Source organism: Lutra lutra, chromosome 15, assembly GCF_902655055.1.
Source record: "Lutra lutra chromosome 15, mLutLut1.2, whole genome shotgun sequence".
Taxonomy (NCBI): domain Eukaryota; kingdom Metazoa; phylum Chordata; class Mammalia; order Carnivora; family Mustelidae; genus Lutra; species Lutra lutra.
Window position 1 is genome coordinate 66534780 of NC_062292.1, and position 16390 is coordinate 66551169.

The following is a 16390-nucleotide window of genomic DNA, read 5'->3' on the forward strand; positions in this document are numbered from 1 at the left end:
GTGTAGTGGCCAAGCGTGGGTTTGGGAGCAAAGCTGCCTACGTCGCTTACTAGTTATGTGCCCTTTGTCTCCTTATCTTTAGAATGGGAATAACAGTGTCTGCCTCAGAATTGTTGTGAGGACCACATGAGTTAATATGTGTCAAGCGTGTAGGACAGTGTCTTCTGCACAGCCGACTGCATTTGGATGTTTATTAGTATTCAATCAGGTTTAACTGTACCATAAAATAGGTACTTTGCTTATTTATTTATTATTAATTTATTTATTTATTCATTCATTAGAAAGAGAGAGCGCATGCAAGAGAATGGGGAAGGGCAGAGGGGAGGAAGAAAGAATCCAAAGCAGACTCTACACTGAGCACAGAGCCAATGTGGGGCTCAATCCTATAACCCTGAAATCATGACCTTTCCCCCCAACAAGGGCTCCACAGCACGTTCTGCATAAAAATCTCTCTTCCCAGCAGGTGGCATTCTGGGAGGCTGGATCCCTGTCCCAGGGAACATTGCTCCATGTAACCAAGTTGTCCACATCCTTGGCCATCTTTGTTTCTCAGGCAGAAGACAGCAGATGAGTGTTCTCTCAGCCGTGGTTGCCTGAGGTCTTACGGCTACTGAGCATGGCCCAGCCCATCCTGGTCCCACATGGTCCCACTGCAGCCTCCGCCAACAGTCACTGCCAGTCCTGGAGAATTCACCAGCAACCAGGAATCATGCCTCCATCTCTGCTTCCAAATGGTCTTGTAGTGTTTGTACCACATTTGTGTGTGTGACAGAATACAGCAGGCTCCGGGTTGGACAGGCAGCAGAGTAGATCCCCTTCTCAGTGGTATAGCTGGTGGGTGTGGAGAGGGTTACCTCTCACTACCTACAACACCTGGCCCTCCAGAGAAATAAGCCGGGTTCCAGGAGTTCAGCCTGAAGCACACAGTTAAGAGTAGTAGGTGATAGCTGTCCTCTGGGGTCATGAGGTGACACATTTTGCTCTTAAATACTAGGTCCTCACCCAGGAGCTTAAATTACATGAGATTACCCAACCCGAACGTCTACACTAGGATGACACCCAGATTCTCTGACAATCTCCTGAACCTGTATGTCAAACTTCTCCATACGTATCCGGCAATACAGTCATTTACCCCAGGGCTCTCTCTGAGCTCATCTGTGACAGTCTGAGGGGAGAGAGGAAAGGGACGCACATGTGTAGGCAGCCCCAGTCCATCACCTTTGGGTACGTATCTTGTGCCTCAGCCAAACATACTCCCACCACTCAACTACGGGACCTTGCCAGAAGTAGAGCTAAGATGGGTTAGGGTATCATGTTTAGGAACCCAGAGTTTCCTGAAAATCGCTGTATTCAACAATCATCCTTCCCTAAAACACTCCCGGATGATCTGTACAATTCAGCAGCAGAGAAACCCAGAGCAGCACTCTGTGGTTAACTGGTATCCTCACTTACAGTATAAAGAGTCCTGAGGGGAACTTCTGAGATCTCCCTCCTGCCTTTCTCCCTATCTGCATCTCGGGCTCTGGCTACATGTATCAAGACAATAGCCCAAAGGAAAGAGAGAGTCGCCGGTGACCACACGACCACAATGTCGAGGATGCACTTCATCTTTCACTGACACCAGCACTTTGGAAACCTGTCACCTCCTGAAAACCTAGAGTTTCCTAGAGAACTGATATCTCCAAGATCTTTTCTGGGAAGTCAAAGATGATGGTATTTGCTCATTCAACAAACATAATTTTGGTCACCCACTGTATGTCCAGCTACACTCTAGGCACTGGGATTCACATGTGGTCAAGACAGATCATATACATGATGTCACAGTGCCTACATGGTAGGTGGGAAGGACACTAATATGTAAAAGAAAATGAGATAATTTCAGCTCAACCCAATATTTAACACAAATAACTAAAGAACATTGGAATAGAAAGTGACTGAGAGAGAGGGGCCACTTGGGCTACATTGGCCACAAAGGGCCTCTGCGTGAGGATGACTCTTGAGCTGAAAGCTGAACGTTGTCTTGGAATCATTCACAGATCAGCGTGAATGAAGATGGTTCCAGGCAGAGGGAAGAGTTACAATAACGGTCTAGAGCTGAGGAGCTTGGCACAGCGAAGGACAGAGAGAAGCCTAGCCTCCCAGGAGCACGACACACACTCGGGAGGACGGGTGGACACGGGACCTGAGAACTGAGCTTCAGGCATCTTAGGGGTTCAAGAATTATTGTAACCAAAAAATTAGAGTAGTGGGGAAAGGTCCATCCAAGTCGGAATCATCTAAACTATATTTTCATCCCACACTTGTGCTAGGAACCTAGAAGTCCTCCGTGGGCCTCTTCATTTTGGTAGAGGCCCCCACTTATGGCCTTGTGCCATGTGGGGGGACCTCGAACTTCATCACAGAGGGCTCCAAACCGCCTGGAAATTTCTGTGTTCTTCCTGGGGCTCCTCTATCCAAGCTGCCTGAATATGTCATACAGAAAGTGATGGACTTGGTGGGGGAAGGCCAGACCCCAAAACCTTGTTCGTAAGTGAGAGTATGGCCTGGATAAGGGGTCATGGAGCCCTGTGTCTTAACCTGAAAATGCCCACTATAAAGAGTGACTACATTTCCACTAAGAAATCTGCACATGGTGCTCAATTATCCTATCTAAGGGGAGGTGTCTGCTGCACATCTGGACGAACTCGACACCTTACCGGCTTCCTGCTCTCCGGCAGGCTCAGACAATGGGTCTCAAAGTTAAGTAGATAATTTTTAAATCTGTATTTTTAAAAGTTAGGGGAAAACTAAATAATAATGTTAATAATTATAATAATAACCTGAACCAATAAAGAGACGTAAACACAGCGACTGATCGTTCTTTTCCTTCGCTGCCGTTCACTCTGCCCATCCCCCATCTCCTCGTCCTCTTCCCGACCACTCCAAGGAGGAATTTCTTCCCTGAGTATCTGCCACGTGAAGGCAAACGTGGTCACACACAGTCTCAGAGAAGTGGGAATGCTCCGTCCTGCTCTGACGGGAGATACCTGCTGTATTATTATTTCCTTGAGATGTCTCAGAAGATGCACGGACGCGCCAATCACAGAGCCATCTGGAGCACACACACACCTGCCCTCCTCACCTCTGGTGAGAGACTCAGGGAGGCACAAAGAGGTTTTTGTTTGTTTGTTTGTTTTTGTTTTTTGTTTTTTAGATTTTGTTTATTTATTTGACAGACAGATCACAAGTAGGCAGAGAGGCAGGCAGAGAGAGAGAGGAGAAAGCAGGCTCCCCGCTGAGCAGAGAGCCTGATGCGGGGCTCGATCTCAGGACCCTGGGATCATGACCTGAGTCAAAGGCAGAGGCTTAACCCACGGAGCCACCCAGGCACCCCCAGAAAGAGTTTTAATGAGAACACAGCCAGATGGTGCCGTGAAGTCAAAGGGGCGTGGACGGAGAAAACATCACTGGATTTGACACAAATTTATTTCAGGCAGCATTTATGGAGAAACGTTTTACTCTGAACCAGCTACATAATTTGTGGGGTGAGTCCAGAGTGAGAATGCAGTACCTCCAAGTGTTATGAAACGTTTCAAGACAGCAAGCCCTGCGTAGATGACATGCCTGAGAATCTGGCCCCAAATCCAGGTCAGGGTTAGGGTCACAGGTGCCATCCCAAACACCTACATCCTGCGTTCAAGCAACTCGGGAAAAAAACAGAAAAGTAGAAATCTAAATAAGCAGTGTTCCGAGTAGGAAGAGATGAGCGTGTCCAGGACGACCCCACCCGTCGCGGAAGTGCAGACGTGTTCTCATTTGGGCAAGGCAGGGCCGCTTCCGTGCGAGAGGAGCACCTGAGTTAGAGTCTGAAGAGTCAGTAGCAACTGACGCACGGCCGCGCAGAAGAAATACTGCTGGACAATGGGAAGTGGTAAGACAGGTTTCCAAGGGGTCGAGATTTCTGCGGCAAGAAGCCGTTTCATCAAAATTATGCTTTGCTCATAGGTGCAAACCGTGTTTAAGAAGCAGAAAAGGACATCATGCGCTGGGTAAAACTAACGTCCCCAGAGTTGGTTTAGGCTTGTTTTCCATTTCTTTAAAAATCTATTTTTGATCCACGACTCCTGTGGCGTGTAGACCTGGTGTCTGAGAGTCCTGGGTCCCTGGCCATCGGCCCTGGTGGGCGACTCAGGACTGGGGACAGCGGGCGCCAGGGCCTTCCAGTTGGAGCTGTGGGAGAAGAAGAGGATTTTCATCCCAGGGAAGGAAATCGGAGAGAGAGTGGGGAGAGTGGAAGAAAGAAGAATGAGCTGGTAAGTTGAAGAAACAGACGTAGAGGAGGCTCACCTGTGCCTTCTCAAGCAGAAGTGCCCTACAAGCAGCACCAGCAGGCTGCCTGTGGCCACGAACCAGAGCAGGGTCAGCAGGGCTGAGTTCCCACCGCCTGGGGCGTGAAGCAAGGATATCAATCTACGCGGCTCTCCGTGGGCCGCCACCATCAATGCTTCCCTCCTTCCTAGAATTTTCTTCTGCATCTGAAGACTTCATCTCAATTCCTCCTGAGTCGGTGTCCCCAATCCACACCCCATCTATTTCCCAAGTAACCAGGTCTTTCTTCCTTTTCTCTTCAGTACTCCAATCTCCTTCCTCCATTTCTTGAAATCTGATGGCGCTCACTCTCTGCCCTTCTTTCTTCAGGTGGTCCCACCTCTGTCCTCTTGTGCAGTGTGTTCCCATCTACCTCCAAACACCTCCCTCAGCAGCCCAGGACTGTTGCTTCCCAGCCAGGCCCCAGCTCTTTCTCACCCCAGTGAAGGACGATGTCCTGGCCTCCCAGACTGCTGTGTCTCACTCGGCAGGACAGACCGGCCGCCTCCCGGGCCGCCACATCCAGAGTCACTCGGAGATACCACGTCCCATCAGCATGGGGCAGGACGTCACCTCGCTGGGCGCCCTGCTGCTCCTGCTCACCCCGCATCCACATCACCCACACAGGCTTCGGGTGGAAGCCGGAGACATGGCACACCAGCAGCAGACGGCCGGGACCGGGAGGGGGGCCAGCGGACAGCCAGGCCTCGGGCTTCACTGGAGAGAAGACGAGGAGACGAGGCACTTAGGGGCACCTGGGCCGAGCTCAGTGACTCGGTGGTCTTAGCAGCTGGAGTAATCACTTCCTTCCCTCATTTAAGGAACAATCCCAAACTCAAACCCCACCCTCGAGCCTCTCAGTATATGTTACAGAGGGATGGTAAAGGGCAGAATATGAAGCTCAAAGTGTCGGGAAACTCACCTTGTCGTTCCAGTTCTGACTTCCCGGCTTTAAGGATTCCTGCCAGGAACCGAGGGCAGGTGTTGCTCAGAAGGCTCTGCACAATTTCCTTAATGTCTAAGTAGCTGTTGAGCACCTCGCAGGCCTTCTGAGCCGGACTCCCGGCTCCTGGAGACGGCTTCCAGGAGTTTCCTTGGAAACTCAGGAAATCGGAGCCTTGATACGCCGCATTCAAGAAGCTTCCAGAGGCCTTGCCGGCATGTTCCATACAGCCAGCTGACACCTGGAGCTCAAAGGGGTCTGGGGGTGGACAGAGCCATGTGGAAACAATTACAGGGAAGGGAAGTAAGCCGTCTAGGAACTTTTCTCTGCAATCACACAGCAGGTGGAGTCGGGTGCAGGAGGGGAGGGAATTTGTGGGAAGAAAATGTGAAGATATGAAGGTATTTAGGAATAATTGATGCAGACGGGCTAGATGGGAAGCGTTGGGGCGTTGAGGGCCTGACTGGAAGGGCTCCCTTGGCAATGGTTAGGTACAGGCTGGGCCTGATTGACTCTCAGGCCAGGGACAAGGGAGGGCAGAACTGGCTGGAAAGGCCATGTCTAGGGTCAGGGGTGGTGGGCGGAAGATCACAGGGAGACACGATTGCAAGGAGCCAGAACACGGAGGGGTATACGGTGTGAAGGGCTGTGTCCTTGCAAGCCCGTCTCTGGCGGGTGGGCGGGTGGACTGGGGAGGGTGGTGACTGGTGAGGCAGAAGAGAGAGCAAGAGCCCAGCAGGGACAGGGAACAGGTCGGCAAGACTGGGTGAGGTCAGAGCCCCTTTGGAAGCGGGCTGGAGCCTTCAGGCAGGTATGGGCTTGGGAAAAGGAACTCACATTCGAACTGAAACTCGTGGGCAAAAGCCTGCACCTCTATGGTGAAGCCGTGGAAGTAGAGCATGAAGAGGTTTTGCAGGTTCTTCAGCTCCTGGGTGCTGAAGTTTCCCCGGGACCAGGGCCACAGGAAGACGATGGTGCCCAGGACACTGTCCCAGCCATGTGTCTGCAGCTCGCCCAGCCAGCCTGAGCCGTGCGAGGACGCCCAGCTGCTGTTGGCAAAGGAGGAGGACTGGAGCACGCGGAAGGAGAGGGGCTCTTCTGTGGCTGGGTGAGGGGGTCCTGGGACCTGGGATGCTGAGAAGCCAGGCCATGCAGACAGAGTATGCGAGGATGGGTGAGGGAGAGTCCACATGGGAGTGAAACGATGTAGACAGTTACACAGACTGCACACATTCCCGTAGCCCACCCTGCTCCCCGGGTCTGCTCCCTCTCCCCAAAACCAGGAACAGAAAGTGAGCTGGCGCAGGATGCTTTGCCTGGAGGCAGTCTGGCATGCAGACTCGGAGGGCATCCAGTGGGAGCCATCCTCCCTCCCGCAGGTCCTCCCAGACGCCCCCCTGCGCGCCCAGCCTCAGGAGCCTTTCCAGGGCCCTTCCTACCCTCTGCACTCGCCCCGAGCTGGAGCAGTCCCTCGGAGAACAGGAGCAGCAGGAGCAGCATTGCGGCTCGGTCAGGTGAAGGATGCCTCTACAGGCCTCAAATACCACTGCCCTCCGAACCCTACTGCTCTGTCTGACTTCCCCTGCCACAGAGAGGCACACCTCCCCCTCTGCCCACTTCCCTGTCAGGGAAACCCTCCTGCCTCCTCAGCACAGCCTCACGTGGCTCTCATTTCCCTTCCCTCTCTGCCCCTCTCTGGCTTCCAGGTTTTCTCCCTGCTTCCCCTGACTGTCCCTGTGCACATGCACTGTCAGAGGGGTCCTGGGCCGGCTGGAAAACATCGGTTCTTCTGGCCTCGGAGGAATCAGGTCCACACGTGGGTTCTTGGTGTCCTGAGGGGGTGGAAGTGGCCCACAGTGCTCATGGCCTTTCCAGCAGCCCCTCGTCCAGCTGCTGCAACCCCTTCTCCCTCTCAGTGGTCCTCCCCAACCCTCATCCTCTACTTGCCCCTGTTTTTCCCTCTTGAGACTGCTCCCCCCACCACTCCCCTCCTTCCCTCCCTTCCCTCACCCCCTCTGTCTCTTCCTTCTGTTCTTCTCAAACCAGCTTCAGAAGACACAGGACATCTGGAGAGCTGCTGTACCACCACCACGACAGGGAGCAGTCGTGGCCATGCAGGCAGCCTGTTAATAAGAAAAGGCCCTTATGCCCAGCTTCCGCCATCAGACCAGCTACCACTGTTGAAAGGGTCCTAGGGTAGGCTTGCCCTGACAGTGGGAAGACAGGTAATTCTCGCTTGAGTGGTATGAGTGGGTCTGGAGGGAACACACAGGGGCCTTGGGTCCCCCACCCCAATTAGTCTAGAAGTCCATGGGCAAGCCTCACTCTGGGTGTGAAGGGTGCTCAGCTCATCGCCTGGGAGCACTGGTGTCTCCTGGGGCTGTCTGGCCGGAAAGAGTTCCACTGGAGCAAGGAAGGCATGCTGGCGGCCTGTTGTGTTGCTGGGAGAATTAATTACCATGTGGAGTCCTTATTTTTGTTCCCCTCAGGATGCTGGCCAGGGTAGCCTGAAACCAGTAGGAATACTGCTGTTCTGTTTGGTTTTCCTGGATTCATCAAGCTGATGTGAAGTCAGAACCTACCTGTTGTCAAAATATTCATAAACAATGAATCTTGGAACACTGAAAAAACAAAATTAATTAAAAAAATAAAATAAAAAAACATAAAGTCTCAAACATTAACTTTGGAGAAACCTCAAACAAACAAACAACAAAACAAAACAAAACAAAATATTTGCCAGGGACAAAGATGTCAGAGACGGAAGTCCCTTAGAGAAAACAAAACAAAACGAACCTAAAATCTCGACTTCTCCTGTAGAGAGGACTCACAGAATCGTGACCAAAAATTAGAAAAAGCCCACATCCCCTCTCATCCTGGTATTATTTCTGAATTCTAGGGGTAAAGAAAAGCCCTACAAAGTTTCAGACAAAATGCTGATTAGTTTCAAAGAAAAATGGCACTGGCTTCGGATACCTCCCACTCAACGCTATGGGGAAGCATTTCAAAATCCTGATCTTATTACAAGATCATCCCAAAGTTTTTATTCAAGCAAGTTTTCATTCTCTGATGAGACCAAAATTAATCCATATTTGAAGACTCAAAACCCCAAAGAATATGTCACACACTCTTTCCACCGAAAGCAGTTGTCTGAGTAAAACCAAAATCGACCTGAAGGAAGGACCCAAGAAATGATTTTTGTGAGAAATCCCCATACCCAAGTATGTTAAAAAGATAGAGTTAATTTTAAATAATTATTTAAAATGTATTTGTAAAGCTTTTCAGTGTTCCAAGATTTGTTTGATATTTCAGAAAAAAAGTTAGTAATAATTGAAGAATCACTTTCCTTATAACCTCAACAAAGCTTGGGTGAGGGATGAAAAGAAAGAGAGAAATAGGATTATTTCAAACATCTCTTATTGACCAAGAACACAGTGCAAAATGGAGTCAGGAAAATGGGATAAATCATGGTGTTTGTAGAAAACTAGACGGTGTTAGTGATGGAGAGGAGTGGAATTACAGAGATAGCGTGGTGCCATTCACAGAGGCCGATGACGCAAGTTTGCAGGGACGGTATTGAGGTGCACAGATCTGTCTGGGTCGCGTTGAGACTGAGGCTCCAGGTGGAGGTATCAGGTGGTTCGCAGCATGAGGGTTGTGGCATGGGGGCGTTACGAACCTGCCACACACATGGTGCCACAGCCAGAAGTGTAGGTGTCTACAAATCTGTCCCTCTTTCAAATTACATTTGTAAGTTAAATTTAATAAGTATTACATCTGTATCTTAGAAAATCTACAAGTCTCTTGAAGTTTGGTCATTTATTTGTTCTTTCTTTCATTCATTAAATAAACATTGATTAACACTTAACTATGTGCCAGGCTTTTTTTCCAGGTACTGAGAATATTAAATTAAGAGCAAATTAAGAGTAGGGAGGGAGGCTATAAACCCCTTGTCCTGGTAGAGTTCAGTGTGAATAAAAGGACTCACACACATCAACATATATACAAATTCTACATCCAACCGTTGGGAATGACCTACACCAAACATCCATGTCACAAGTAACTGTACTGATTTGAGGAATTTTAGGATCATGTACAAAATAAAATAAAGCAAAAGTAAGTTGGGGATAAAACGGTTGCCTTATTCCACGAGAAACCACGGTTACGTGGGTAAAACCACACAACAGTTTTCTATTTGGAGGTTACTGAATCTGCAGGTCACTGTAATGAGCTGAGCAAAACAAATCGTTTCCTGATAGCAACCCAACAACGGTGAACGAAACCAGTAAGGGGATTCCTTCTAAACTGAAGACATGCAGAAGACAAATTTTGCAGGAAAAATACATAACTTTAATTTTAATTTCTTGCTACCTAAAATGGCATAATTATTTCCTCCTTGGTTGACAAAATTTCCTTAGTGCATAACCACAGATTTTTACTAAAAACAAAACAAAACAAAACAAAACAAAAAAACTTACCATTTGTGGTCCGGTCTCTTTTAAGAGGAAATTTCCCCTCCTACACTTGTGTCTGTCCCTCAAGCTCCCAGATCCCTTTTGTAAAACTTCTTGCCCAAACTGAAAGGTTCCCTGGAAACCCATCACGAGTTGTGGTTCTAGACAAATTCCTAAGAAAGAAAGGGTTGGGGGGTGAGGGTGGGCATCACCTAGAATCGATTTAACACAGCAAATACGTTTTGGAACAAGTTTGTGTAAATGTAAGGAGATGTTCCATCTGCTACTCCTGGAAACTCTGTAATCCTATGAGGACCTTCCTGTTTTTCCGACAAAGATGTCTGATTTACGACTTTAATGATTTTGGAATAAACAATGTGAACTTAGCAAACTGTTAACAGAAAACTATGCCTCAATTCTTAGTACATCTACAGTCCGAAGCCGACCACAGTTTTGTGTAACAAAATCTCATCTTTGCCGCTGAAGGTTTTGCCCTTCCGGCCCAGCCTCAGGAGGAATGTGGACAGGAGTGCAGACTGCCCTAGACCGTCACTTAACCAAGCCTTTCCTGAGCCTTCTTCCTCTACAAGATATCGGCAAATGCTTAATCTTCCAACTGCACACACAGTCAGCTCCTTCCTGTGGCTAATTTCCAGGAGGTTTAGAATTCCGTTCCTTCCTCATCTAATTCTAAAGCCCAGTGACATTTTCTACCTGAGCCTCATTCTTTCTCAAAGAGATTTCCCTAGATAACAATTTCATTCATGCGAAGAAAGGAAGCCAACTTTGTCATGGATAACTGCAGTAAAAGGACATGAAGAGGGTTCTGGCTCAGATCATGGCCCTTGCCATGCCTTTCCTTCAGGTCCCACAAGAGGTGATACTGCCATAAACTCACCAAGGTGTCCGTGTACCTCCCACTTTTGGAAAACCTGTGTGCGACATCCTCGGCCCCGTCACTCACAGTCACCACCTGTCATGTCTGAGAGCAGTGGTGGCCATTGACATGAACTGGACCCACGTGTCCTGGAGAACAGTACACTCTGAGGTCCTCACAGTGCCTAATTCAATGAAAATCCCTGTCTTTCTCTGCACTTCCAGTTGCGTTTTATTGATGTGGCTTAAGACGTTTTTGGTTATGCTCACCACGTCTTACAGCGGTGCCCTGTAATAGAACTATCTGCATGATGGAAATGGTCTATTCTGTACTGCCTAGTATGCCATTTAATTTAATTTAATTTTTAACTTAATTTAATTTAGTTTTAGAAAGTGCAGTTTTAGTGTCTAAAGTACAAGTAATAATTTGCAGTTTTTATCTTCATCTCTATGGCTTTCTATAATTCAAATGTGTCCACCCACAGATGAACCAGACCTTCCCCTCACATCTGGAGTCCCAAAGACTGACGCTGTTCAGCCCAGACTGGAGCCCCTGACAGCTGGGCATGGTCGTGCTTCCTTTAGGGAGTCTGGAGGATTCACCACCACATCCTACGCTTCTCCATCCACGCTACCAACTTCATGATATCTTATATTCTATGGCTAACGATGACTAGCCCTTCATCCCCTGCACTACTAGTCAAGCAGTGTGAAGATGGAGCAGCCATTGGGGAAGGTTGGTCTCTCATGACTCACATGCTGGTTCTCTCCAGCTGGGAGACTTGACCCTTTTCAGTAGGTTCATGAACACATCCAAAGACAAAATATTTGAATAACAGGTTTGATGCTGAATTTCAGCCTGTGTATTTTTATTCCAATTGATTCAACATGTTGTCCATCTATTTCTAATTTAAATTTTTCTTTCTACTGCTCATACTCCAGGAACTTTTTCTCAGCTGTTCTTAGTTTCTGTCCTAGAGAGTGTATGTTCTCAGAGCAAGTGCTGTCTCATGAGGCACACACTTGTGTAGGTCATCTTATCAGTTAACAGAATTGGAAGGGGAGGTGAACCATGAGAGACAATGGACTCTGAAAAACAATCTGAGGGGTTTTGAAGGGGCGGGGGGTGAGAGGTTGGGGGAACCAGGTGGTGGGTATTAGGGCACGGATTGCGTGGAGCACTGGGTGTGGTGCAAAAACAATGAATACTGTTATGCTGAAAATAAAAAAAGAAACAGACCTGAAGAACTCTGAACTCTGCCCTTCTTAGGTTTTTCTTAGGACTTTACTAGGACTTTTAAAGAAATGTTTTATTTCAGAATAATTTCAGATTTAATGAAAAGGTGCAAAGATGGTATGGAGATATCTTTGACCTGGTTTTCCCTGAAATTAACATCTTACATAACTGTGGCAAATTTATTGAAACTAAGAAACGAACCTTAATATAATTATCATGAACTAAAGGGCAGATTTACTTGGATTTCACCAGGTTTTCCACTAATTTCTATTTTCTATTTTCTGTTCCAAGTTTCAATCCAGGGAACTAGGCTGTATTCAGTGACACATTTCAGTTTTTTCAGTCTTGCCTTGTTTCCATGACCTTGATTTGGAAGTGTACTGGTCAGATTTGTAGAATTTCCCTCACTTTGGGGATGTCTGATGTTTTTCTCATGACCAGTTTTGGGTTGTGGGTTTGAAGGAAGAATACCATGGAGGCGGCATGCCCTTCTCTTCAGACCATCTGAGGCACCTGTGTTATCAACATGACTTGTGACTGGTGATATTCACCTTGATCATTTGGCTAAGGTCATCTGCCAGGTTTTTACACTGTAAAGTTATTCTTTTACTGTCCACACTCTGTCCATTGGAAGTGAGCCCAGCCCACTCAAGGGTAGGTAATCAAGCCCTATCTCCTGGAAAGGAAATATTTACATAGATAATTTGGAATTCTTCTGGAAGGAAGATGAATGCCTCTTCTCCCATTTAAGATACTATTCATCATTTATTATATTTGTGGGGTTTGTGCATATTTATTTTATACGTTGGGGTTTTTTAAATCATTTTTAATTTATTTTCAGCATAACAGTATTCATTGTTTTTAGGACTGGGATGCCTGTATGACTCTGTTGGTTAAGCCCCTGACTTTTGGTTTTGGCTCAGGTCATGATCTTCAGGGTTATGAGATGGAGCTCCACATCAGGCTTCCTGCTCAGTGAGGAGTCTGCTTAAGACTCTCTCTCTGGGGGTGCCTGGGTGGCTCAGTGGGTTAAAGCCTCTGCTTTCGGCTCAGGTCATGATCCCAGGGTCCTGGGATCGAGCCCCACATCGGGCTCTCTGCTCAGCAGGGAGCCTGCTTCCCCATCTCTCTCTCTGCCTGCCTCTCTGCCTACTTGTGATCTCTGTCTGCCAAATAAATAAATAAAATCTTTAAAAAAATAAAATAAAATAAAAGACTCTCTCTCTCTGTCTCCTCCTGTTCCTCCCCCCCTAAAAAAATAAATACGTAAAATATCTTAAAAAATTTATTAAGACCATCATCATCATCACCATCAACACCACCACCACCACCACCATCACCATCATCATCATCACCATCACCACCACTACCACCATCATCATCACCATCATTATCACCATCAACACCACCATCAACACCACCATCACCACCAACATCATCATTGATGATCTCTGCAGCTTGAGAAAACAACAATGTCTTCCTTGAATGTGCTAATGTCATGGGTCAATCCATTTCTATCTGCCTCCCTGATTGCTAAATCTTTATACTTTCAAGGTCATGGTCCTAACCAATTTTATTGACTTCTAAAATAACACTGGTAGTGATTAGTTACATTGTTTAGGGGAAATTATCCTGCTGAGAACAGCTGGCAAAACTAGATTTTGAAAAATATCATCTATTTAAAGCATTAGAGAATGGAAAGAAAATGGAAAGTCCATGATCCAGGAAAGGAAAGAAGTCCTGAGAATTGAAAGCTAGCATTTGGAATCATTTTTTTTTTTCTCTGATAAGTCCCTTCTAATCCCAAGAGTGGCACCCAAGAGGCCAAGAAGTTGAACAGAAACTTCCACAGAACCAAGGGGCTAAAGGAGACAAACACTGGAATTTGGGGTCTAATTGGAAGAGAAGCCCTGGTAAACAGCATGGGCTCCAGGTTGAGACCTGAAAAGCTTCCATTCTAAAGCCCTCTACTATAGGAGTGCAAATGAGTCAGAAATAGAAAAAATAGAACAGACTTCACAGATATTGAAATCCACACTTGAAGAATTGCAATTCCTTGTTCAAATAGGGTCAGCTGACACTGTTAGGCCCCAGCACTAACTGCCACTGTGAGCGCTGCAAAGAGCAAATAAACAATAATGAATGTTTATTGTGTGAAATAAATTTAACTCTGAATTGATTTAAAATGTTAACTTTGCTCTGTGAAATAAATTAAAATATATGGCAACTGCAGCATGTAAATTAGGAGAATAGATGCAGTTAAAATGTGTTAGGGTCATCGCACTGGCACAAAGCGATAAAATATTAACTTGTAATACATTTGATAAGCTTTGGAGGGATGCAAATGTTTCTTGAATGACCAGTAAAAGAATTATAAAGGACCATGAAGCCAATGAGCTTACATGGGGAGAGGATATAATTAAAAAATACTTAATCCAAAAGTGCGCAGGGAGTCAGGGAGGGAAAGAATATAAAAGGGACTGGAAATTGCACTGCTGGGTATTTACCCTAAAGATACAAACGTAGTGATCCGAAGGGGCACGTGCACCCGAATGTTTATAGCAGCAATGTCTACAATAGCCAAACTATGGAAAGAACCTAGATGTCCATCTACAGACGAATGGATAAAGAAGATGTGGTATATATACACAATGGAATACTATGCAGCCATCAAAAGAAATGAAATCTTGCCATTTGCGACGACGTGGATGGAACTAGAGGGTATCATGCTTAGCGAAATAAGTCAATCGGAGAAAGACAACTATCATATGATCTCCCTGATATGAGGGAGGGGAGATGCAACATGGGGGGTTAAGGGGGTAGGAGAAGAATAAATGTAACAAGATGGGATTGGGAGGGAGACAAACCATAAGTGACTCTTAATCTCACAAAACAAACTGAGGGTTGATGGGGAGAGGGGGGTTGGGAGGGGGGTGTTATGGACATTGGGGAGGGTATGTGCTATGGTGAGTGCTGTGAAGTGTGTAAACCTGGCAATTCGCAGACCTGTACCCCTAGGGATAAAAATATATGTTTATAAAAAATAAAATTAAAAAAAAAAGGGGACTGGAAAAGAGGGAGGCGGGAGTAAGATGGTGTGTGTTAAATTTAAACCCCAAGTTTCAGTAGTTATCCTGAAATAAGTAGACCAGCTAAAAGATAAGGATTCTCCAGCTGAACAGAACACAACTATATCAGATCATGTTCATAAGAGAAACACCATGCATGTCAGTAAGCAGAAGATTTGAAAACTCAATCAATGGGAAAGACACGCTATGGCAACAGGAGTCACAAGGAAGCAGGTGCAAGGCTAACACTAAGGGATAACAAACTAACCACACAGGTGAGGACATGAGGCTGTAAAGGGAGAAATGCTTTTCAAAGAAGATGGGACATTTGTAAACTTGTACACATCTAGGCCTTTAGTCTCAAAATTATAAAGCAAACCCTGAAAAAAAGGAAAACATATTTTTAAAAAGAAAATATTTTTCAAATGTATAATAGTGGTGGAGATTTTTTGAAGTATACCTGTCTGAATGATAGAAAAAGCAAATCAGCAAGTATGTATAAGACTCACACAACACACTTAATGAAGAAGACTCGGCTGATACATTTAGAACTCAACACTTACCGATAGAAAAATACCTATTCTTTTCAAGTGCACATGTATCATTTATTTAGATGACCGGATAAAGAAAATGTGGTTTATACATACAACAGAGTATTATTCAACCTTAAAAGAAAGAATCTTGCCATTTGGGAACCCAGAAGACATTATACAGAATGGAATCAGCTCATTACAGAAGGACAAAAACTGCGAGACCCCACATACATGAAGCACCTAAAATCATCAAAACCCACAGAAGCAGAGAACAGAATGGTGGGGCGGAGGGGGAAGGGAGATTGGGAATTGTTTTTTAATGGATATGAAGTTTCTGTCATGCAGGATGAATAAGTCTTCCTGATATGTTGTATTTAGTGCCTAGAGTTAACAATATGGAATTGTGCACTTGAAAATACACTGAGAAGATAAATCCCATGTTAAGTGTTGTTGTTGTTTTGTTTTTAAATATATTTTTAAATAATATTAATTTTTAATAAATTAAAAATAAATATTCAATTTCTTGCTTAAAAAGATGTAGATATTAAACGTCTGTGATTTTTATGTATCAAAGATAAGTCAGTGAGGAGGAGTCAAGATGGCGGAGAAGTAGAAGGCTGAGACTACTTCAGGTAGCGGGAGATCAGCTAAATAGCTTATCTAAAGATTGCAAACACCTACAAATCCAATGGGAGATTGAAGAGAAGAAGAACAGCAATTCCAGAAACAGAAAATCAACCACTTTCTGCAAGGTAGGACTGGCGGAGAAGTGAATCCAAAGCGACGGGAAGATAGACCGCGGGGGGAGGGGCCGGCTCCCGGCGAGCGGCGGAGCAATGGAGCAAAATCAGGACTTTTAAAAGACTGTTCCGCTGAGGGACATCACTCCAGAGGCTTAACTGGGGTGAAGCCCAGGCGGGGTAAGCGCGGCCTCA

General features: G+C 46.1%; 1 protein-coding gene across 2 annotated transcripts in view; it reads right to left on the reverse strand.

Moving 5' to 3' along the window:
* Window positions 1–3449: 3449 nt before the first annotated feature.
* LOC125085497 (T-cell surface glycoprotein CD1c-like) overlaps window positions 3450–16390 on the reverse strand; it is a 41854-nt gene continuing 28913 nt past the window's right edge. The window contains exons 1-6 of one of the 2 annotated variants that reach the window (XM_047703901.1): window positions 6730–6845; window positions 6128–6424; window positions 5270–5548; window positions 4786–5064; window positions 4327–4423; window positions 3450–4209 (exon numbers count right to left, since the gene is read on the reverse strand). In XM_047703901.1, coding sequence (XP_047559857.1) covers window positions 4035–4209; window positions 4327–4423; window positions 4786–5064; window positions 5270–5548; window positions 6128–6424; window positions 6730–6790 — 1188 coding nt within the window. In that variant the 5' untranslated portion in view covers window positions 6791–6845 and the 3' untranslated portion in view covers window positions 3450–4034. Of the gene's footprint in view, window positions 4210–4326; window positions 4424–4785; window positions 5065–5269; window positions 5549–6127; window positions 6425–6729; window positions 6846–16390 lie in introns of those variants that run through there. The other variant, XM_047703902.1, reaches the window with a different exon arrangement.